The sequence below is a fragment of the Lampris incognitus genome, chromosome 2 (genome assembly GCF_029633865.1).
Source record: "Lampris incognitus isolate fLamInc1 chromosome 2, fLamInc1.hap2, whole genome shotgun sequence".
Classification (NCBI taxonomy): Eukaryota; Metazoa; Chordata; class Actinopteri; order Lampriformes; family Lampridae; genus Lampris; species Lampris incognitus.
Window position 1 is genome coordinate 117,064,063 of NC_079212.1, and position 25,577 is coordinate 117,089,639.

The following is a 25,577-nucleotide window of genomic DNA, read 5'->3' on the forward strand; positions in this document are numbered from 1 at the left end:
CCCATGTCACAGAGATAGGATGTGGCGAAGGGAAGCAGAATGCCCACAGCCCTCTGTCCTATGAGTGAATACTCCCTCTCCACACCAAGCCAGAATTCACTCAGTGTCTGAGCTGTAAAGCTCAGCCTCAGGGTGGAGTCAGATGTCATCTCGATGAACTGGTCCTCTTCAGCAGAGCTGAAATCAGCAGGTGCTGCTGCACTGAATGGGCTCTGTCACCCAGTCACACTGAGTACTGTTGTGTGGGAAGTATTTTTAAAAGAATCCTCTCAGGTAAGAGATGTTCTCCTTACGACATGAAATCACTGTGGTGGCTCCAGAATCACTGGTTTCAACAAATTCACTCAGATTCTCAAATAAATCAGTATTTCCTTGATCAAGTCGCCTGCCCCACATCTCAAGCTTTCAAGTGAATGCACTGATCTTGTCTGCCAGGTGAGGAACGTGGCTTGTCTCTGCCTTAAAACTGAAGATTTAATTCATCCAGCTTTCCAAATATATCGCTGAGATAGGTCAGTTTCATCAGAAATTGTTCATCACTAAACTTTCTTGCAACTTCATGCATACGCTCCTCCTCCAGAAACACCCGAATTTCCTCTCTGAGCTCAAAGACTTATGACAACGCTTTACCTCACGAGAACCACCTAGACTTGTTGTGAAACAACATAGATGAATGTTCATCTCCCATCTCCTCACAAAGTGCAGAGAACAGCCGTATTCTCAAATCTTGTTTTGATGAAATTGACCATGCTAACAACATCAGTCAAAACCTCGTTTAGGTCAGGGCTAATCTGTCTTGATGCTAGCGCTTCTTTGTTTATGACACAGTGCTTCCATTGCACATTTGGCAAGACCCTCTTGAGTAGTGCCTGCGATCCCTTCGTTTTCCCTGCCATGGTCTGTGCACCATCCATGCAAACGCCTGCACAGTTCTTGCAGTTCAGCCCACGTTCTATCAGGTAACAGTCAAGAACCCTAAAGAGCTCATCAACTGTCGCTCTACTTGGGACTTACTTGCAAAACAGCAAATCCTCACACAGTGACTCTGACGTGACAAAGCAAACATAAGCAATAAACAAGCAGTCTTTATTGCTGTCAGTAGCCATGTCCACTTGTAAGGCGAAATGTTTTTTTCTTTCAGTTTTTCAATGAGTTGTTCTTCCAAGGTCATTTGAGATGTCGCATATACACTCACCGGCCACTTTATTAGGCACACCTGTCCAACTGCTCGTTAACGCAAATTTCTAATCAGCCAATCACATGGCAGCAACTCAGTGCATTTAGGCATGTAGACATGGTCAAGACGATCTGCTGCAGTTCAAACCGAGCATCAGAATGGGGAAGAAAGGTGATTTAAGTGACTTTGAACGTGGCATGGTTGTTGGTGCCAGACGGGCTGGCCTGAGTATTTCAGAAACTGCTGATCTACTGGGATTTTCACGCACAACCATCTCTAGGGTTTACAGAGAATGGTCCGAAAAAGAGAAAATATCCAGTGAGCGGCAGTTCTGTGGGCGAAAATGCCTTGTTGATGCCAGGGGTCAGAGGAGAATGGCCAGACTGGTTCGAGCTGATAGAAAGGCAACAGTAACTCAAATAACCACTCATTACAACTGAGGTATGCAGAAGAGCATCTCTGAACGCACAACACGTCGAACCTTGAGGCAGATGGGCTACAGCAGCAGAAGACCACACCGGGTGCTACTCCTGTCAGCTAAGAACAGGAAACTGAGGCTACAATTCGCACAGGCTCACCAAAATTGGACAATAGAAGATTGGAAAAACATTGCCTGGTTTGATGAGTCTCGATTTCTGCTGTGACATTCGGATGGTAGGGTCAGAATTTGGCGTCAACAACATGAAAGCATGGATCCATCCTGCCTTATATCAACGGTTCAGGCTGGTGGTGGTGGTGTAATGGTGTGGGGGGTATTTTCTTGGCACACTTTGGGCCCCTTAGTACGAATTGAGCATCGTGTCAACGCCACAGCCTACCTGAGTATTGTTGCTGACCATGTCCATCCCTTTATGACCACAGTGTTCCCATCTTCTGATGGCTACTTCCAGCAGGATAACGTGCCATGTCATAAAGCTCGAATCATCTCAGACTGGTTTCTTGAACATGACAATGAGTTCACTGTACTCAAATGGCCTCCACAGTCACCAGATCTCAATCCAATAGAGCACCTTTGGGATGTGGTGGACCGGGAGATTCGCATCATGGATGTGCAGCCGACAAATCTGCAGCAACTGCGTGATGCTATCATGTCAATATGGACCAAACTCTCTGAGGAATGTTTCCAGTACCTTGTTGAATCTATGCCACGAAGGATTAAGGCAGTTCTGAAGGCAAAAGGGGGTCCAACCCGGTGCTAGCAAGGTGTACCTAATAAAGTGGCCAGTGAGTGTATGTCTTGCAACTGTATCATTGTACAGAGGGACAGCTTTCAATTTTGCAGCATTTGTCTCATCAAACATGATTGACACCATATCTAAAGCCGCGGGAAGTACAAGCTCCGCTGCTATTTGTGTGGGCTCTTGCACTGAGCAATTTTGCATGCGACTTTGTATGATGCTATTAGTGCTTTGTCGTTCACTAATGCAGCTTTTACAAAGCAATGTTCCTGCTGACGGTATGCACCAAGTTTTCTCTGAAAGAACTCGAGTGGTTTATTGACGTGACTGGGGTGTAATGTCTCTAAGTGTCTTCTTAATCTGCTTGGTCTCATACTATCAGCTGCCAGAGTTTTCAGACATAAAATATGCACTGGTCTCTCCTCATCTCCCACCACATTCACTGTGAACCCAACAGCAAGATAGGCTTCGTCATATTTTCGTCATCTAAGCACTTTGTCTTATCCGTCTCGGAAGCATCGCCTATCTTTTTCTTAGTCCCTGTCAAATATCTCTCCATTCTGTTAACCTACAGACTCTGTCTCATGAAAGCACGTTTTGTTGCTTGTTCTGCCATGAAAAAGATTTCGACGTCAAAATAGCAGTTCCACACTACATTCCCCTCAGGTCACGCACCCCCCCTCTGTCATGCCTCTGTGCCCCGGGGGTGGGGGTGGGACCACACACTTTGAGAAGCACTGGTTTACGATGAACATCAACAATTAAATGTCCCCCATCACCAATTGCCATTTCACAGTCTAAGAACTTCATGTGGTTGTCCACAGAGTTAATGTGGTCAGTGAAATGCGGTATGTCCTGAGATTTAATTTTAACCCAGGTGACATCCACAAATCTGAACTAATGGCTAGGTGATAAGACATCAGAGCCCTGTAATGTCCTAACCAGGGGCACCACCTAGCCCTCTGATGGCTTATCCAGGGACACCACCTAGCCATTGGTTCAGATTTGATAAATAGTACACATGGCCATTGTAACTCTCTTTACTCTAGCGGTCAGGGTAATTTGCATATGAAACCGATCATTGTTTTCGGTCGTTATGCCACTGTATTGTTTATAAAGTTGGGGATACCTTCAGTCAGTTGAAACTGAAGACGTCACTCAGATGAGTGATGAAACGTTTCTCTCAATAAACGTTGTGTCCAGATTAATTGATTCAACTTTCTGTGATTCCCTTACCTGGATTATGAGCATGCACAAAGACACACAGTGATACCTGTCTGTGGTAGGTTCTGAGCAGCAGGTGCTGCAGCTGCTGGGGCAGGGCTCTTGGGAGAGTTCCCAGGGAGCGATGGGGAACTCAAGGCAGGTGAGGTTGCAGCAGGGGTTGCTGCTGGGATGTCATATTTCTGCAGTTGAAGCAGGTAGGTGTCTGCAGTGGACAAGGCTCCCCAGCTCACCTCTAGAGAGTTGGTGTTGGCACGGACTAACTGCACCCTCGCAGGGGCATGTGGTCGTTCTGTGGAGACAAGGCATAAAAGTCAACACCAATTTTGTAGCCACTACTCAACAACCTCAGCTGTATTTACAACTCCCACTGGCTTGAAAATCTTTCTTCAGCACACCCACCAGTTTCAAGGTACCAGAGGTCTTTACAGCAGACTTGATTGTTCCAAGCTTTCCGGTAACCATCACGACCACTCCAGACATATAGTCTAGAGTTAATGGCAACGGCGCAATGGCCTGCACGGGCCCTGGGGATGCTGTCCTCAAGAGTATCCATTAACACTGTCTCCCAACACATGGTGTCTTAAAAGAAGAACAAAATAAAAAGATTATACAATAATTATAGGGAAATAAAAATTTTTATTACAAATTTAACAAGATGAAATCTGACTGATCAAATAACATTAAAAAAACAACAACAACAAACAAACCAAGATTTAAGCAGGCCAACGTGTTTGTGCACTTCCACTCCTTCTCATGTGTGGCTACCTTCACATCATCCATTACAAGGGGAACCCATCCGCCAAAAACGTACATCCTGCAATGTGGTAGAGCGAAACAACATTGAGGTACTGCCAACATCAGCACAGCTTGTTCAAGGCAACCGAAACAACGCAAATTTCCAGCATTCAGGCTATTATGGCTCTAAGCTTCCAGCAGTTCCCTCACTTGTTTGTGATGGTGGTGGCAGAGTGTAGACTCCTTGGGAGGGGTGCTGTGCCACTTACTGAAGGTTTATTCCAAGTCAGGGTGTCTGGGAAAAAAAATACAAATGGTGAAAATATAACAAAGTCTGTCAAGTGCAGAGTAATAGTACAGCACAGTAGCAGTAGTTGTTGGCAATTAAATGCTTTGTCTACTAGGTTTAAAAAAGTCAGGGACATAAGTTGAAATACAGTAGATAAATAAATGTATTAAAAAAACTGAAGATTATCATTACCACTGTAATGACAAAATAAAAAAATATGTACTTAAAAGAGAATATGTATTTAAAGATATTCACTCAATATAACCTTTGTTATCAGATGAGTGACAGATAAAATTATAAAGAAATCAACTCATAAGGGAGTCAAAATTCATTGACCAACTAGGAAACCTACCAATGTCAAGCGTCCATAGATCACCAAGGCGACAGCCACTCATTCCGCCATAGATTATCAGGCGCGACTTCCTGCTTGTCTTTTCTGTGTATACCACAGCAGTGTGGCTCTCACGGGGAGGAGGCAGAACTCCATATGTGATTGGTATATCCCATCCCACTACACTGGAACCTGCACGAAGCTCCAGTGTATACAGATCATTCAGGTACCTGAAAAATAAAACTCAGTATGTATTCATTCATTCATTCATCCATCATCAGCCGCTTCTCCGGGGTCGGGTCGCGGTGGCAGCAAGCTAAGTAGGGCACTCCAGATGTCCCTCTCCCCAGCAACGCCCTCCAGCTCCTGCTGGGAGATTCCAAGGCGTTCCCAGGCCAGACTGGACATGTAGCCCCTCCAGTGAGTTCTGGGTCTACCCCTGGGTCTCCTCCCAGTTGGCCGTGCCCAGTAAACCTCCAAAGGAAGGCACCCAGGAGGCATCCTAATCAGATGCCCGAACCACCTCAACTGGCTCCTTTCGACGCGAAGGAGCAGCGGCTCTACTCTGAGCTCCCTCTGGATGTCTGAACTCCTCACTCTTTCTCTAAGGTTGAGCCCAGACACCCTATGGAGGAAACTCATTTCAGCTGCTTGTATCCACGATCTCACCCTTTCGGTCACTACCCAAAGATCATGACCATAGGTGAGGGTTGGAACGAAGACTTGACTGATAAATTGAGAGCTTTGCCTTCCGGCTCAGCTCCTTCTTCACCACAACGGTCCGGTACAACGTCCGCATTACTGCTGATGGTGCACCATCCGCCTGTCAATCTCTCGTTCCATCCTACCCTCACTCGTGAACAAGACCCTGATACTTGAACTCCTTCACTTGATGCACTCAGTATGTAGTCACACTCAATTTGACAACTTAACCTAGCATCTAAGGCTTTGAGGTGAAACGGAATCAATACAAACTCTCTTCAATAATGCCTCTCATTACCTTAATGTCACCTGTTAGGCCAACAGTTACCTGGGAATGTTGTTTTTGGGATCTTCACTGTCATTGGCTAGTCCACCGAACAGGTAACATTTATTTCCCACGAGGGAAAAACTGTGGCCAAGACGAGGACAAGGAGGGGGTCCATTCTTGGGGTTCTTTGCTTTCAACTTTTTCCATTCCCATCTGCTGGCCTAAAAATGAAGCCAAGAGAATTCAAAATGAAACAAATCCAAGGATGAGACTTTAGTAGATGCCACCAAGAGAAAATACAATCTGGCCACGTTTTATTCTTCGACGAGATAACTAAATAGTAATGCCACTATTACAAAGGGTAGTGTTTTTGTTTTTTTTAGATATTTAAATAAAAATTTCACAATATTGACAAAAAAGACAGTGAGCTCAGATAACATACATCAATTATTGTGCTCAAACGAATCCATTGTAGCAATTTTATTGAGACTCAATCGCTTGGTTAACCAATAATGGCCACCAGAATTTGCTGTAGCAGAAATTCGTGAAATTTGGGGAGGAAAAAAATCATGACTAACCGGCTTTGCTAGTTTCAAATAAAGAATGGCTAAGAGCTAGGAGTGCATGGCTTTCAGCAGTTACCAATTTAACACTTTATCCACGAGTTTCCTGGGGGGGGGGGTCACTGAGGAAACGATTATGGGTAATACTTTCGGTGTTTGGCGGAAGCAGTGTCACAGACCAGCTATTGCTGTTCGTGTTTAAAAAAAAAAGACAATAAAAGTTGCTAACCTTCATATAAAATATCAATATGGAGCTCGAGGACAACATGCTGTTTGTGGTTGTACGTACAACCAGACAAAACTTAATGAGTGGCTTAAATGGGAGTACTTCGATCATCAGCCTAAAATTAAATCAGACTGTTCCTGTCAGCGATGGTACACTTTCCATTGCCTCCCACAAGAGGACGATGCAAAATGAAATTGGCTAAAGAACTTAAACTTAAAAAAGCCCACTCAAACTCTTTGGTGCTCGTTTCACTTTGTTGATAAGAAGCCAACGCTGGATAAACCTTACCCAACACTTTTTCTGGGTTATTAGTCCATGGGCCAGAGCCCAAAATTTCCTATTTCGGTACACTCAAGGTGGCAAAACTTACTTATAATTTTTGAAAGGATCCATGTCTGTAGATGATATTTTGGTATGATAACCATTCCTGAGTGGCAGCTGTATCACAGTTATCAGCTCATGAAGTTAACCACCCCCTAAAGTAAATTGCATTTTAGACGCTGGTGCATATCCTGGTTTAGCCTCATGGTCAGGACATTTTTCAATGTTCTATAATATTGTCTTTGGTATCATTTTAAAGGGGACCTTCTTAGCTTTCATTCAAGCCCTGTTGTGGATATTTCTCACAAATATAGAGGTCACTTGAGCTCTTCAACCCGTCAATAACACACATCTTTCTGCAATGTTCGCCTAAACTATATACTTTCTTTTAGCCCTGTGGCATCTAGGAATATCAGGGACACAAAACACAAAAACTGGAATACTCACAGGACTGTAAAGATTCAGGAAATGTATAATATACCCATACTATTTCATTGTGTGAGGTGATTGTGAACCTTAAATTAGAAAGGCATTATTACTAAGAAACTAACTAGACCAAAGCCAGTTAGTCCATGGGTCAGACCAGATATCGATATCACCCAAGGTGACACAACTTCACTGGTGCCATTTTATGTGGTACACTAACAGAAGCAAAATAATACATGATAACCTTTCGAAATGAGCAGCTATTTCATTTTTCTTTCAGGAAACCTGTTTCTGTGCCTCTCACGATTGTGTATTTGCCCAGATTTTTACAAATATAGCATTTCAACACCCCTGGTACTGATTAGCCTAGCTTAAACTCTGGGACAGTTCTTAGTTGGCCAACAACCAAGGATAACCAGTACTGTGTACTTCCATTCATTGTGCTAAGCTAGGCTAACGTGCAGCCAGATAGCTTTCTACTAAACACATATAGAGGAAACTGGTATCTATCTTCTTGTCTCACTCTGGAGAAGATTGTAAGCTAATTTTCCATAATGTTAGCATGTTCTTTTAATGTATATGTTAATATGATTAGTTAAAGTGGCTACGAGGAACTTTCATCTTGTGTTGATTTTAGCGGCCTCATGTGGACAAAATACAGCTGTTGCATAGCAACTAGGTAATGTATCTATTTGTGGCTATGTAAGGTAAATAATGGTAATATGACGCTGGTGAAGCAAAGTAAACTTTGTTTTAGTAGTGTTCATACACCTAAGTTACATGTATTTGTTTGTATGTGGCAGGTGAAAACTGACTGAATATGGCCACTGGTGAACAAGCAAGTTTTTACCCAATACCAAAGCGCCCACGGGTGGAGTGCATTATCCACTGTTCTGATGATACAGATAAGCTGGTTTCACTACAAAGTGTCGACTCATGGAGAACTCTGCTCAGGGCAGCTCAGATACGAAATCATGCACCAGTTTTGAAACTGGCAAAAGACATTCCTGAGGGACAGATTCCAGCAATCTACTACCACAGAAAGTGTCGCAGTATCTTCACTATGAAGCAAATTCTTGATGGCCTCCTTGCAAAAGAAAAGAAAAGTTGTGTCTCTGCTGAAGAGAAACAATCTAAGAGAGTAGCTCGACATGCTCCAAGTACATCTAGGACTTATGATGCAGAGTGCATATTTTGTCAGAAAAACAGCAAATATTCCAAGAGACAGAATACGAGAGAAGTACTGGTGCAGTGTCGAGAACTGCGAGCTGATGCAAAGATCAGGAGTGCAGCCACAAAGAAAAGGGACAGCAGAATCCTTGCCATTGTGAGTAGAGACCTTGTAGCAGCTGAAGGGCACTACCACAGGTCATGCTATAGACTTTACACCAAAGAAGAGGTTTCCAAAGGAGAGGTTGCCAGCAATGAAGATGATGATGCTGCAGCCCAGTATGAAGCTGCTGTGAATAAGGCATACAATGAGCTGTTCCGCTTCATCAGGATGGAGCTTTTTGGCAATCCTCAAGTGATGACAATGACTGATCTCTCTTCTAGACTGGTAGCTTCAATGAACTCCCAAGGCATTGCCCAAGTCAAGGAATCAACCAAGAAGCACATAAGGCGAAACCTGGAGAGTGAGTTTGCTGGAGCCTTGCAGATATTCCCTGATGAGAAAGGAAAATTCCTCCTCTATCCCGATAACTTGTCCATGAGGGAACTTGCCAAAGAAAATCAGTCTCTCAAAAGGGAGTTGCAGACCCTGAAAAGTGTCAGTGCACAAGATGTTATAGCCAAAGCAGCCATCAAATTGAGAGCAGATATTAAAAGTCAAGATGTTCCTCAAACCTGGCCGCCTGAAGTCAAACCAGAAGCAGAATGTCCTACCATTCCAGAGTCGCTCATTATCTTCCTGTACTCTCTACTCACAGGCTCAAATGATCCTGATCATGCATCCCAGAGAGTGCAGTGCCTTCTGCAGTCATTTGGCCATGACATAGTATATGCAGTGACATGTGGAAATACCAAGCCTTCCAAGCACATTGTTCTGCCATTCAGTGTCAAATCGTTGACAGGAAATGTAGAGTTGATAAACATCCTCAACCGACTTGGTCACAGTGTGTCCTATTCACAGATGGAAGAGATCAACACTGCCCTGTGTCTCCAGAAACTCTCATCATCAGGGAGTGGCATTGCCCTTCCAGCTAACATCCATCCTGGCATATTCACAACTTTAGCCTGGGACAATATCGACCGTCTTGAACAAACTGTCAGTGGTGAGGGAACATCTCACAGAGTCAATGGGATTGCTGTGCAAGCAAAGCCAGTCAATCCACTTCCTGTCCAACCCATGCCCACTGTTCCCAAAACAAAGAAGAGAAGCATTGATGGACCCCCACCAATGTTACCAACTTACATTGCTGGACAACGGGTAGGGCCACCACAAAGCAAAAAGTCAGATGCCGATACTGCAGCCAATACTAAGCTTGCCAGAGAGAAAAACCTTCTTTGGGTCCTAGCACGCATGTCACAACAAGATGAACAGTCAGTCAGCAGCTGGACAGGCTTCAACATCCTGACTCGAGGAGAGAGGACGGTCATCCCCGACAATATAGGTTATCTGCCTACCATCAATGCTCCAGCGACACAAATGTCTACTGTCAACGAGGTGCTTAACTAGTCACTGAGCATCATGCAGTGCTTAGGCTTGAGGAAGATTGTCTGTGTCTTTGACCAAGCCCTGTATGCGAAGGCTGTCGAGATCACATGGAAACACCATGACAAGTTCCATGATATCATCGTTAGGCTTGGGGTATTCCACACCATCTGCACACTGCTGGCAATAATAGGAAAGCATTTCCAAGATGCTGGACTCAAAGACCTCTGCATTGAGTCTGGCATGATTGCAGAAGACTCAATTGCTGGTGTTATGGATGGCCGCAAGTACAACAGGGCAGTGCGACTACACAAGCTCCTGTATGAGGCTCTCATGCGACTGACCTTGAATGGTTTCCTGTCCTGGTTGGAAGAAACTCACAGGAATGACATGGTTCACCTGAATGAGACACTGAAGACCATTGACAGCCTTGGGAAAGAAGTCTCACAACATGCTTTGAAGGAGGTCCTCAAGAACAGCTCTTGTACACGCATCATGGATCTATTTGAAGTCTACCGTGAGTTCCTTAGAGGTGGAAACGGCAGCCTCTCAAACTTCTGGATGTCCTATTTGGACATGGTTGAAATCTTGTTGGGGCTCATCCGAGCATCCAGAGAGGGAGACTGGATGCTACACTTGGCTAGCATTCGAGCAATGATCCCATGGTGCTTTGCTTATGACAGGATGAATTATGCACGCTACCTCCCCTACTACTACGCCCAGATGTCTGAGCTGCCCATCACACACCCAGATGTGTACACAGAATTCATGGAAGGAGGCTTCTCAGTCCAACTGGGCTCCACCAATCCCTTTGGCCGAATCCCTGTTGACCAAGCTATAGAAGAAACGGTGAACAAAGACACCCAAACAGCTGGAGGGACAAAGGGATTCAGCTTGAAGCCAGGAGCTGTGACCAAATATTATCTCACAGCTGAGTATAGAAGCATGTACCTCAGACAGCTGAGAGACCTGACAGGTCAAGGCAGATGCAAATGGTCTCATCCAGATCTACAGAGTCCAAGGATCAAGAGAGATGAAGCAGATGTCCAGTCTCTCATGGACCTTATGGAGAATAACTGGCTCAATCCTATGTCCCCTGATGAGATTGATTTGGTTAGCCTCTCCACTGGCAACATGGCTCCACCTGATGTGACCATAGATCTCTTGAGAGCTCTTGAGAAAGGAGAAGAGGCCTACCAAGCATCCCAGCAAACAAGGTTAGATGCAGACCCACCACCTGTGAAATTCCACGACAAGATGACCAAGCAAAGTCTGAAAACATTCTCCAATGTCAGCACAAAACAAGCTCATGGAAAGAAAGCACAGGATGTGGTTCTGAAGGCAGATAGAAACCTTTTCAGTCACATGATCCTGGTGGCTGAAAGCAGGAAGGTGAATCTGAAGGATGTCCTTGCCTACCCATTGGGCCCACTACCATGGGCACTGGCAAATGCTGATGGGTCCTTACGAAAAACAAACAAGGCTGCACTTGCCAGAGAGCTTGAAAAGAATGTATCTCCTGCAGAAGACATCCCAATCCCATCTACTTCCATCATTGATGGGATGAGCCTGGTCCAAAAAATGAATGGCAACAACAAATCCTTTGCACAGGTGGCAGAGTCAGCCTTGACCCAGGTCCTCCATGAGGGAGCACAGAGTGGGAGGATTTATGTTGTTTTTGATGTCTATCACCAGACTTCGATCAAAGATGCTGAACGACTGAACCGGGGTGGAGACATCACTCTCCAGTACAAGAATCTTGCAGGGGGACACCACGTCCAGCAGTGGAGAAAATTTCTGTGCAGTTCCTCCAACAAGACCAGTCTCATCAAGGTTCTGGTGGAAGAGTGGAAACTCCCACGATACAGAGCTATGCTGCATGGCAAGGTGTTGTACATGACCTGTGAGGAAACCTGCTACAAGTTGACAGAAGATGGGTGTGAGGAAGCAGCAGAACTGCACTCCACACATGAAGAAGCTGACACCCGTCTGCTCCTGCATGCATTGCATGCAGCAAATGCGGGCTCAAAGTCAGTTATCATCACAGCTGAGGACACTGATGTCATGGTGCTTTGTCTTGGCTTCCAGAAGGACATCACCTGTCCCATCTACCAGAAGTGTGGGACTCAGAACTGCACACGGTTTGTCGACATCACCAAACTGGCAAGTTCACTTGGAGACAGCATCTGTGACAGCCTAATTGGCTTACATGCCTTCACAGGCTGCGACACTGTCAGTGCATTCGCTGGTCGAGGGAAGCTGAATGCCCTAAAGATAGTGAGAAAGCACACTTCCTGCCAAGAGACTTTTAGTCAACTGGGACAGACATGGGATGTGAGTGATGAGCTGTTCCAGAAAATTGAGCAGTTCACCTGTCGGATGTATGTTGCTAATAGCAGCACTGCTGAGGTGAACAAACTGCGTTACCAGCTCTTCTGCACCAAAAGGGGAGAGGTTGAGTCCAGCCAGCTGCCACCATGTAGAGACCGTCTCTTTATGCATGTTCAACGAGCCAACTATCTGGCAGCAATATGGAAGTGCTGTCTGCAGGCTAACCCTGTGGTGCCAAGCCCTACTGAGTATGGATGGACAGACGATGAAGGCAAGCTGGCCATTTACTGGATGCGCTCCCCACCTGCACCAGATGTGGTCTTAGAAATGCTAACATGCAAGTGTGTGCACTCATGCAAAATGCCAAGCTGCATGCGCCTGTCAAATGGACTTCCATGCACAGACATGTGCAGGTTACAGACCTGCAGTAACCAAAAACAGCAGGATGGTCCAGAACTGGACTTTGAACTTGGGGAGTCAGATGATGAGAGAAACGAGCAGTTTGATGAATGACAGTGTGATGATTCTGATGGTATTACTGTGGTAGTAGTCTATTGATGCACAGGATGTTAATTCTGGACTTGGTTACCCAGAGCTTGATAACAATAACGTAACCATATTCACATATACCCATTACCCTACCCATTACCATTACATAGACCCACTAATGATATGGGATTACATGTATCATTGACTAAGTATATGTAAATGTCAATGTTGTTTAAAATATTAAAATAGTTCATTACCTCACTATGGTATTCCTTTTTATCATGTATTTTGATTGTGTATTTAAACAAATGTATAGAGACCAGTTTGTGACCTAACTGGCTTTGGTCTAGTTCTCATTTAAGGTTCACAATCACCTCACACAATGAAATAGTATGGGTATATTATACATTTTCTGAATCTTTACAGTCCTGTGAGTATTCCAGTTTTTGTGTTTTGTGTCCCTGATATTCCTAGATGCCACAGGGCTAAAAGAAAGTATATAGTTTAGGCGAAAATTGCAGAAAGATGTGTGTTATTGACGGGTTGAAGAGCTCAAGTGACCTCTATATTTGTGAGAAATATCCACAACAGGGCTTGAATGAAAGCTAAGAAGGTCCCCTTTAAAATGATACCAAAGACAATATTATAGAACATTGAAAAATGTCCTGACCATGAGGCTAAACCAGGATATGCACCAGCGTCTAAAATGCAATTTAGTTTAGCGGGTGGTTAACTTCATGAGCTGATAACTGTGATACAGCTGCCACTCAGGAATGGTTATCATACCAAAATATCATCTACAGACATGGATCCTTTCAAAAATTATAAGTAAGTTTTGCCACCTTGAGTGTACCGAAATATCGTCTGGCCCATGGACTATATGGGAGGCCACCTGAGAAGAAGAGACGCTGACTCATCATGACTCATCATGTCACAACAACAGGTAAGTTAATGTGATGTCGACTAGTTTGCTAGCTTTGTTTACACCACATTTTTTCCATTTTCAGAATCTGACTATCCCTGACTATCCTTAACTTATGCATTGTTTTTAAAAAACATTATTAGTATAAGAAAAACCTGTCTGCCATGGTGACAGGCAGGTGACCTGAAATTTTTACTTGCCACGGACATTTAACGTTACCCTTTATTTGGCAGATGCTAATTTCATCCCGTTTTAACCAACAGATACAGACTATTTATTTTGAAAATATTAAACCTAGGCTATGTAACCTGATGTCTGTGTGCAAGTTGGATTCTGATTAGCCAACCCTAGTCCCCCATACAACGCCACTTGGTTTAGAGTAGAGATGCGTTTAGAGCAGAGATACACCGATCAATTGGCAACCGATCGAAATCGGCCGGTTTTCAGCTGATTGGCTGTGACCGGTGACCGACCCCGACCACTCTTATATATCTGATTTTTTGCCGATCACAAAAATTTACACACGTGCCGCACATAACCACACCATGGTTCATCAGGCACACACAGCGCCACAAAGACATTACAGCCACACACGCACATCGCGCACAGCGGCACAGAGTAACATCACAGGCACACACAGATACACACAACATGCACGTTGCCCATGCAGCGGCACAGAGTAACATCACACACACAAACACAGACAACATGTCGGAAGTTCTTCTGCGTGAGTGAAGATGACTCAAAGCTCGCAATTTGTAGTACCTGTCAGTCCAAAATAAGCCATATAGGAACAACATTGAAAACATTTGGAACAACTAATTTAATCAGACACTTAAAAAACCATCACCCTGGTGAACATGCCCAACTTGCCCAACATGCCCAAGCAAAGGCAAAACATCTAAAAAAGCTAGCGAGAGCGCAGAGCCAGCTACAAGTCAGCAGCCTATGCTATCTTTCATTGGTATCAGTAATGAAAAGACCAAAGCCATTACGAGGAAAATCGTGGAATTCATGGCACTGGATGACCAGCCATTTTCTGTAGTTGAGGACAGAGGTTTCAGAAATTTGATAAATTATCTGAGTCCAAAATACACAATACCAAGTAGGCAATACTTCTCAGATGTTGCATTACCAGAGTTGTTTAATGTTGTTTCGCGGCACACATGTAGCCTGCTAGCTGATTGCAAAGGAACAATCAGTTTTACAACAGACATTTGGACATATAACATAAGCTTGATGTCAATGCTGCTCAGTGGGTGGATGAAGACTTCAGTAACACCAAGTCCTTCTACACTGTGAAGAAATGCCTGGGTCCCACACTGCTGCCAATCTAACAGCTACATTTGACACAATGTTACAACAGTGGGACATAGACAAGACCAGGGTTCATGTGGTGTTGCGAGACAATGCTAGAAATATAACCAAAGCACTTGATGAGAGCAACTTGGCGAGTTTGCCCTGCATGGCACACACACTACAGTTGGCGGTGAATGAGGGTCTGCTGTCCCAACAAAGCATCACTTACACCAGGGCAACTGGAAGGAAGATTGTCGGACATTTTAAACACTCTCTGCTTGCCTATTCACGACATCCAGAGACAGTTGGGTTAGCCTAAGAAATGACTGCAGCAAGATGTTCCTACCAGATGGAATAGTACATGCTATACTTAGCACAAAAAGTAAGGAAATTTGTGTTTGGCAGATTATTTCTTTATTGTAACAGTGCTTCTTGGCAATAAATCTTATACCATTGGAAAGCCTGTTTATTTCCGTTTTAAATGGTGCCACATTTGTAAGGAACATGCATTTGTGGGATGAGCAGCAGAGCTGAGTATGTGGGTTGCGCCCATGAAAATGTTGCCAAATCTTCTCTGCCAATGCCAAACAGCTTATTTTGCTGTTGCTATTGACTCTTGTTTTGAGCTTCTGGTACCCCAGGTGCTGACAATCAGGTGACTGATATAAGATTTATTGCCAAGAAGCATTGTTACAACAAAGAAATAATCTACCTAACACAAATTTCCTTACTTTTTATGCTAAGTTTATATGCTACAATCACTGATGGAGCAGAGACGCACTCTGGGGGCATATACACTACAGAGCATGAGCTGCTAGCCTTAACACGCACCAGTGGGGGCTAATTGATAACGTGTTGAGCCTCCTCGCACCTTTTGAGGAACTCACAAAAGAAATCAGCTCCTCGATAGCAACAGCTGCAGACATCATTCCAGCCATTACTGTGCTGAAACAGCTTTTGGAAAGAAGGGTAGACAGACCATGGAGTGGGAACTGCAAAAACCACATTGTTGGAGATAGTTCAGAGAAGGTTCAGCAACATCGAAAAGGAGCCGCTGTACACTTTGGCCACTGTTCCCAGGCAAGTTATTAGCCTACTGCTACTGTAGTAATATAACTATTATTATTAATCTATTACTGTACTTATAAAATGAATTTTAATAAACATAGCTATATAGCTATAGGCTAATAGTTAGGGTATGTGTTTGCCTGGCTATATCTGAGACACAATCATTTGAACTATCCTTGTCTTTGTCTGTTCATGCAAAAGGTACAAGAATCGCTACTTCTCAGCAGAAGTTAAGGATCAGGTGAAACGGCTGCTTCTGACTATGCTGGAGGGGGAGACCGGACATGCACCTAAGGAACCTGTTGCAGAAGCATCCACTGCACCTAGACCTGTCACAGAAGCACCTGCAGCCAAAAAGCTATGTGGTCTCCTGCTTTCAGTACATGACGAAATACTGAAGGAGAATTCTGAGTTGGAGCAACTGCTGGCCAGCCCTTCGTTTGTGCAGGTACACAGTTACCTGTCTGAGTTGCCCATCAGCAGAACTGAAGATGCATTTACCTTCTGGAGGATCAATAAAGATCGTTTCCCTGCACTTGCTCCACTTGCCCGAGTCTATCTCTCTGCCCTGTGTACAAGCGTTGACAGCGAGCGCTTGTTTAGCTTGGCTGGACATGTGGTAGATGAGAGAAGAAACTGACTATCTGGTGACAAGGCAGAGATGCTTGTTTGTGAAGAAAAACTTGCCATTAATGTTCAAGTGATTGCAGTAGGCCTATACATACGTTGACAACAACCTAAAGGTGCCAGACCTCTGGAGCTTGTTCAGAAAGCTGCAGCTTGTCTGGTGTTCAACGGCCCTAAGTTCTCCCACACAACTCCCCTTCTCATGTCCCTACACTGGCTCCCAGTAGCTGCTCGCATCCAGTTTAAAGCTCTGGTGCTAGCCTACAGGGCAGTGAAAGGAACAGCTCCTTCCTATCTCCAGGCCATGGTCAAGCCCTACACCCCCACCCGACCACTTCGCTCTGCTGCCTCGAGACGCCTGGTTGCCCCGTCGCTCAGAGGCCCTTGCTGCCGATCGACCCGGTCGCGGCTCTTTTCTGTCCTGGCCCCACAGTGGTGGAATGAACTCCCCACTGATGTCAGGACAGCGGAGTTGCTGCCCATCTTTCGGCGCAGGTTGAAAACTCACCTCTTTAAGAACTACTACCCTGTTACTTGTTCTTAGCACTTATTGTATTCACTCATTTAAAAAAAAAACTCTTTCTTGCACTTTTACTTAGCACTGGTTTTGCTCTTAGATGCTTGTTTAGATGCACTTATGACCTCTGATGACTAGTAGTTCTCCTGATTTCCTACGTTAAATGTACTTATTGTAAGTCGCTTTGGATAAAAGCGTCAGCTAAATGACTGTAATGTAATGTAATGTTATATTCTTTTGTTTCTATTACCTGCTGCACCTGTTTTCATTTGGAAAACTACAAATACTGCACTTCATTTTTAGTTGGAGGTTTGCAAAAACTGTAACCTGGATTCCACTTTTTTATTTTGAGATGTGTAAAAAAGAGAAAAAGGTCAAGGTACTGTATCTGGTGCATTTTTAAAGGTAATGGAATTGCAAGTTCCTTAAACACAGATACTATTTCAGCCGCAGTCAAAACAGTCTTTTTTCTTTTTACCACAAGATGACACTATGACTCCTTAAATCTCCATTTACATTGGGCTGGGCTCCATGGATAACCTTTTTATGTAAATATATAACATCAGGTGTGTTGTTATATAGCTCTTTTGCACCCGTTTTCTTTTGGGAATGTAAAACATGTTAGGTAAAGTGAGATATACTCTAATTCATTTTCAATTGGATTTTATTTGTTTAGTAACCTGGGGCACTTTTATTTTGAGATTTATTTGAGTTAGAGTAAGAAAAGTCCTGTAACCTGGAACAGTTTTGGAGAAAATGTAAGTAATTTAATAGTCTTTTATTATGAACATAACATTTTCCATTAAGGAATGGTTACAATAATGTTTTTGTATGCTGTTAATTATAGTTCTTGGAAAGAAAGAAAATCGGTATCGGCAAAAATCAGAATCGGCAGGTCAGACTTTTAAGAAAATTGCAATCGGTGCATCTCTAGTTTAGATGCTTAATTGCAGTAGAGAATAGTCTGGCAACAGCTACAAGTAAGGCACAGTGTTTAAAATTGTTTATTTAAAGTAGCCCAAATTTGTTATTAATATTTGCCTTTCCAGATCCTTCACAAATAATATCATGAACTAATCATTAATTCTTATTATCTGAACACTGTACTTTAAATTTGTGTACATTTACTTTCTGTCAATCTTTGTGTGCTTTTCCATCTGCTTGAATTGATAACTACTGAAGCAATACATCTGATGTTTTTTTGTGTTTTGTACTGATCAACCTGTCTGTCTGTCTGTCTGTCTGTCTGTCTGTCTGTCTGTCTGTCTAACTCAGTGTTGTATTGTATTGTTTATGTTTGTTCCAGGACAGGTCTCTCTAGAAAACAAGACCCCGTTGTCTCAACGGGATTACCTATATAAATAAAGCATTTTGTCACATTTTGCACCTAGTTTTGGCATCAGTGCAAGTAAATTTTAAACCTAGGCGCACTGGTGCGACTTGAAATATAACCTTTTTTTTTTAATCATGTGAAAACCAGTAAGAACGAGAACTTGTGTGTGAATGAGTGGGCTTGGTGTATGTGTGTGTGTACACATGTGTGAGTGAGAAGAGGAGTTACCGCGAGGCTCTCGTGACATGACCAAAACAAAGCAGCATTGTGGTGTTGGGGGGGTGGGGGGGAAATCGCACGTGGGGGCGTTCGGGTAGTGTAGCTCTATTCCATTGCCTACCAACACAAGAATTGCCGGATCAAATCCCTGTGTTACCTCCGGCTTGGTCAGGCGTCCCTACAGACAAAATTGGTCGTGTCTGCGGGTGGAAAGCCGGATGTGGTCGGGGCACCTGTTCAGGGGGGAGGGGGAACTGGGGGGAATAGTGTGATCCTCCCATGTGCTACGTCCCCCTGGTGAAACTCCTCACCATCAAGTGAAAATAAGCGGCTGGCGATGCCACATGTAATTTCGCGTAATTTTGTTGTATGCGCACAATGACAATCAAGTATCTTATCGGAGGAAGCATGTGGTAATCTGCAGCCCTCCCCGGGTCGGCAGAGGGGTTGGCGTAGCGACCGGGATGAACCAGAGAACAGGGTGATTGGCCAGGTACAATTGGGGAGAAAAAGGGGGGAAACCCCCCCCAAAAAAGAAATTGCGCATGGGATGTCATTCGCCACTCAGTAGGACTTGCTCTCGCTGTGAAACGAACAATGAAACAAACTATTGATTTGTTTTTTAAATGAAAAGACCCTCCTTCAGACCCTCCTCCTGTTCCACCAACGCAAACTGATGACAGTTCAGACGAGGAAGCAGCAGGTCATGTTAAAAAGGCAAAGACATATTCCTTTCGACAGGAGTGGCTTGTGCAATATCCATGACTGTGATTTGGCAACAAAAAAGGCACCATGTACTGCATGTATTGTTCTCAATGTGGGTCAACTTTTGTGGAGAAAACCAAGTTTGCCGACCCCTCGACTGGCACCGCTATGTTCAAGCATGACACCATCTTTAAGCACAACAACAGCCTGAAGCACAAACTGTGCAGGGACAGATGCATGACTGGAAGTTCAGTGTCTCTGCAAATGGCATTTGAAAGGAAGGCATCTGCAAATTGTTCTGCAGAAGAGGCCGAAATGGAAATAAAATTCAATACAGCGTACTACATTGCCAAAGAAGAGCTACCATTCACAAAATTCAAGGGTCACGTACACTTATTAAAAAAGAACAGAGTTAAAGTTAACCCTACATACAGCAATGACACGGCATGTGCCCAGTTTATTGGAGTGATAGCTGATACACTTAAAAAGAAGGCAGGCAAAAAAATAGCAGACTCCATGTATCTCTCATTCATGATTGATGGCGACACGGATGTGTCAACCAAGGAATGCGAGATTGTGTATGCACGGATCCTGAAGCAAGGGAGGCCAGTGAATGTTTTGATTGGCTACGTGGAAGTCCAGCACACAAACGCTCAAGGTATGCAAGGAATTTGACTCCGGTTTGGCTCATTGTACTCGCACACAGAACAGTCTTCAGAAATATACACTAGGAATGACTATATACAGGTGAAACTGTTTATGTGAAATGTAAACAAGATATAGTGCAAAGAAGTGAAGGAGTGACGATAAATAATGTAAAAAGGTGTTAATTTATAGTAAGTAGGTGGTTATGTACAGTATAATACAGCTTGTTCAGATATGTGAGTGACATATTTATTGTACTTTATTACTAAAATATTTATTTGTAGGTACAGTGAGTATTTTACTGCTCAATGGTTATTGCAGTGAGTTAACTGTTCATAAGTGTGATGGCAAGGGGGGAGAGACTGTAACAGTCTGGTGGTTTTGGTGTTGCAATTACAGATATGTCGTTTTTATTGAAGGAATCTATGATGCCACCAAAAACGCCTCACGTCAACTGGGGACAGAGACAGGGTGGTTGGAGAAGACAGTGGCCATGGGAGCAGATGGTGCAGCAGTCAAGCTTGGGCATAAAGGGGGTGTAATAGCCCTCCTCCAAGTTGAGGCGGGGACCGTTATTGTGCCATTCCATTGCTTGCCACACAGGTAGGTTTGGACAATTAAGTTGAACTTTTGGGTAGGAAACCATGCAAGCTATTCATTTAAGTTTATGCAATGCTTTTAAAGACTGGAGCTGGCAATGCTGTCCATGCAAAGGAAAAACCCCATGGTGGACCAAGTTTACAATCTCTTTAACCTGGTATGGAAGACATATCACTACAGCTGCAAGTCAATGAGAGCTGAGAGCCCCCGGAGAGGAGCTGGATGTGCACATCAACATCCCAAGTGGTGTCAGTGGGATACGCTGGCTCCCACATGTAACATGGGCCCTGCAGACCGTACTGAGACCTGGAGGAAAGGACTGGCACATCTGCAGAACCCGGGGCAGTTCACAGCAGTCTACTACCACATGGATCATTTGACTGCTTCATCAACCAATGCAGATGTTTCTGGAAGAGCAAGGAAGGTCTGTTTTAATTTTAAAATCATGTTATCATTTTTATTCTCTTGGATCCACAAACATTACTGATATATTGGTTATGTCCTGTAGATCAAGAAGATGATGGAAGATGGAACTTTTGTAGCTTTCTGTCACTTCCTCGCTGACCTATTTGATTGTCAGCAAATTCAGCCTTCTCCTTCAGAGAAACGATGTGATCTTGCCTCAGGTAAGGCTGAAGCGACAGTATATTGTTTTAGTTAAATTAATCAAGAGTATGATTCATTTTGATCTGGTCATGGTTAGTTTTTCCACTTCACAATATTGTTCACATTTCTAAGAAAAATGTTTTACAGGCTGTCAATAGGATTGAAACTCTCATTGTGACTGTTGAGGCCATGGCAGTCAGATTCAAGCCAGGTGGTAGGCCCAGAAAAGAAGGCAGGAGGATGGTGATGGTGATACTCACCCCATCTACAAATATCAGGTAACCATTATTTTATACATTTTAGTTGAGTTAACTTTTTATTTTATATCCTTGTCTCAAACCACCCCCCTAATGTATTAACTTTAGGGAGTCACCCTTAATGGAGAAGCTGCTGGACTAGCAGAGGATGGGCACACTACAGTGAACACACCAAAGCAGCAGCAAGCAATGAGGGCAACAACTGAGTGTACTGTACTGCAGCAGTCTCCTGGGACACAAAACTATAACAAATCTTTATGTTGAAGATGTATCACTGTTATAAAATATAACATTTTTTATATTTTCTTTGTCTCTCTCTCTCCTCCTTCCCTCCTCTCTCTTAATAGATGAAGACTCCACACCATCAGCAACAGCCAAGGCAGTGAGGTCATTCAAGATCTTCAGTCATGACTCCTGGCCAGAGCAGAGAGACCAGCCAATAGACTATGGTGCTGAGGGGCTGTATTTCCTGCTGGGTCACTTCTCCACTGTGTTAACAAGGTCACTGACTCTTTAAATACTCATTTAGTGGCAGAGCATAGAAATCACAAGATTGACAAGAACATTTTCAGACACCTAACTTGATTCTACAGAAATCATTTAAAATTGATTGGTCATCTTTTTCTTCACTCCTTTCAGAAATGGCTGTGACACCAATCTGGCTAGAGAGGAGTATCAGTCCATGAAGATGTTCATCTTCAGAAACTACATGGACAAATCCTATGAGTGGCTTTGGGAGTTGATGCTAACCAAGGAGCCATACTGCTCTGATTACAAGGTACAAATCATTTCCTCATGAATGTTTGGTTGTCAATTATTACTTCGTGATGAAATCAAAGCTAAACATTTTTGTTTTTTTTTGTAGAACATCCTACATCTTGTGCACATTACGATCATCCTCCCCGTGTCCTCTGCTGTTTGCGAAAGGGGATTTTCAGCACAGAAGAGGATTAAATCTGATGTCAGACAGTCCCTGCATGTGGACACAGTGGAGGACTTGATTAGAATAAGTCTTGAGGGAACTAGCTTGGAGGACTTTGATGCCAAGGAGGCTGTACATATGTGGTTCAGTCAGGATAAAAGAGCTAGAAGTCCCGATTACAAGGGTTGGCCCTTAGAGCCTCTTAGTGGCCCTCAGGGGATGTGCTCTTAACTAAAGGGAAGGGAAGGAGAGGCATACTGTATGAGTTCAGTGTTTACTTGTGTTGCTGTGGTTCTTGTGCTGTAATGACAGTAATGTTACTGACCACATACCTTATGTTTACATTTATAAATGTATTATTTGGTGCCTAGGTTTACAAAAAGCACTTTAAAGTTTACATTTTATTTAACTTGTTTGTTTTTTTGCTCTTAAGCACTACATTGTTATTTATGGTCTATTTGGTGGTCTATTTATTACCAAAGCATTTATCAGCAATACAGTTAAGACGGAAACATATCAATGTGTTGCGTGTCGATTTAAGTGGTGCTCCTAAATTTTGTGCTGGTGCTCCTAAAATGTTAAGTCAGGAGCACCAGTGTTCCTAGTGGAAAAAGTTAGTCAGGAGCGCTGTAAAGGTTAAATGAAAAAAAAAAATGTTGTGACCTAAGTATGCACTTTATGTATTACCTGCAGATGAGTCTGGTGAGATGGGCCTGCCTCGCTGCAGCCTAAATCTGCTTTGTAGCTTAGCTGAAGAAGACCATTTGTCTGGAGGTGAAATAGTGGGGCCATTATCGAGGAATTACTGTGGCTTATGAACTCTGCATGGTTCTTAAAAAGTTGGAGGGAGGTTGAGGAATCTTCCACCGAATTTCTTGATGGGCCTGGATATGCGTGGTGTGGTTGGTGGGGTTTAAAGTTGATGTGTTTCACCTTCCTCAGCCCTACATTCTTCCTCACACCAGAATTCCACTTTCTTTGCTCATCAGTGCATGACATCCCTGTCTTGCCCTGCCTGACTGCACCCTCAACGTACATTGAATGAAATAACCTTAGTTCATTATCCAACTGTGAGGGAAGACGTACTCAGATCATTTACTTAAGTAAAAGTAGCAATACCACAGTATAACAATAATCCATTGCAAGTAAAAGTTCCGCACTCAAAATTCAAAATGTAAAAGTAGAGAATTATCAGCAACAAAATGTACTTAATGAATCAAAAGTAAAAGTACTCAATAATGCACAGTGGTTACTGTCAGTTCTCTTATATTATATTGTTACTGAATCATATTGATGCATTGATATTTAAGCAGTAGGAAACTTTAATGTAGTTGGTCAAGGTGGCACTAAGTATAGTATTTTGTAGTATAAAATGTAAATACTCAAGTAACATATAAGTACCTCAAAATTGTACTCAAGCACAGTACTTGACTAAATGTACATAGTTGTGAGATTTGAGGTTGTGTGCCACAACAACAACATCATATTAAGCAGTGAATTAATTGAAGTACAGTACAATTTTCGGTTCAGTAAATTTATTTGTAAAAATATCACAATAAAAATCACCTTTTTTGTGTCTTTTCATGTCATTACTTTACCGACCTTCCACAGAATTGCTGCTGCATGACTACAAGAGCGTCCTGGCCCTGCAATACATGAGCAACCTGCTGTCTGTATGTCACCTGTCACTGATGCTAGCACCCAAGCCTTATGATGAGATACGTGCAGGCTCTCACTCGGCTCTATGTCTGCTTTTAGGTAGACAAGGTCGTTTCCAACATCCTTAAATAACACCCGGCCGACTTTATTGCTGTATAGATATTGGTACGCCTTCGAGCTTTTTAAATTTCTCATCGCCTTACCATTGGCTGGCTAGATCTTCATGAATGAAGAGATGCTGTACAAATCGCTCTAAGAAAGACGGTTAGTGTACTGTTACCATGGAAAATGCCGGTTCCGGTTCAGGGACAGGATGCACCAGAAGTCGCGCCCATAATTCAAGCAAGGTATCATGGGGGCTAGGAATAAGGTGGATAACGATTCACTAAAAATGTTTGCCCACAGTTGCTCCTTATTGTATGGGTTATTTACAGGAACGTGCACATTAATGATATCTGGTTATTGATACAAATCGCAAACAACCAGCCAATAGACCGATCAGTTACCTATAAAAAAGCCCATTATCATCTACACCAGAATCAGAAATGGAGATCTGTCAAGTCTACAGACTTGCACTATCCATCTGTTCCCCTCACAGGAACAAGCTGGAATGTAATTATCTAAGGAAACAAGTGTGAGCCTAAATTTTATAGTTTGCAAATGTATGGATGACACCTCAAGTACAGTTTGTAACACATATTTTTGTAGCTTCAAGGACACCAGCCAAGGGACAGCACAAGTAACTTTTATGGTGGAAACAAAACAGCATACATGTCTTGATGCATGCTCAATAATCCAGGTAAGAAAATCAAAGAAGGTTTAATCAGTTCATCTGGATACAACGTTTATTGACATACGTTTCATTACTCAACTTAATGACAACTTCAGTCTAAACTGACTGCAGGTATCCGCACCCCTTATAAACAATACAGTTGGATAACGACAGAAACCAATGAACAGTTTCATATGCAAATATGGGTGTGACCATTAACTAGAGTTTCCATGGCCATTTGTCCTATTCACAGAGGATTTGGGAATGTCGCAGGATTTTTCCAGGCTCAAATTAAGGCGGAGGTGGTACCATCCTGATCATGCGCATACACGTGCATGTGTACCGTGCCTTCAACTGGCTCAAGCAAACACTTTTTCTTTTACAAGCAAAGTATTTTAGGAGTTGTAATGATTTTATGAATGAGGAAAATAACAATTATCACGTTAAAGCACATTTTATAAAAAAAAGGTGCTTTGTTCAGCATTAAATCAAATACAACATAAATGCTAA

General features: G+C 43.2%; 1 protein-coding gene across 1 annotated transcript in view; it reads right to left on the reverse strand.

The window, feature by feature from the left end:
* hcfc1a (host cell factor C1a) overlaps nucleotides 1-25,577 on the reverse strand; it is a 43,471-nt gene that overhangs the window by 15,079 nt on the left and 2,815 nt on the right. The window contains exons 4-9 of the mRNA XM_056273074.1: nucleotides 5,968-6,128; nucleotides 4,959-5,167; nucleotides 4,528-4,612; nucleotides 4,290-4,396; nucleotides 3,982-4,161; nucleotides 3,629-3,871 (exon numbers count right to left, since the gene is read on the reverse strand). Of these exons, the coding sequence (XP_056129049.1) occupies nucleotides 3,629-3,871; nucleotides 3,982-4,161; nucleotides 4,290-4,396; nucleotides 4,528-4,612; nucleotides 4,959-5,167; nucleotides 5,968-6,128 (985 nt within the window). The remainder of the gene's footprint in view (nucleotides 1-3,628; nucleotides 3,872-3,981; nucleotides 4,162-4,289; nucleotides 4,397-4,527; nucleotides 4,613-4,958; nucleotides 5,168-5,967; nucleotides 6,129-25,577) is intronic.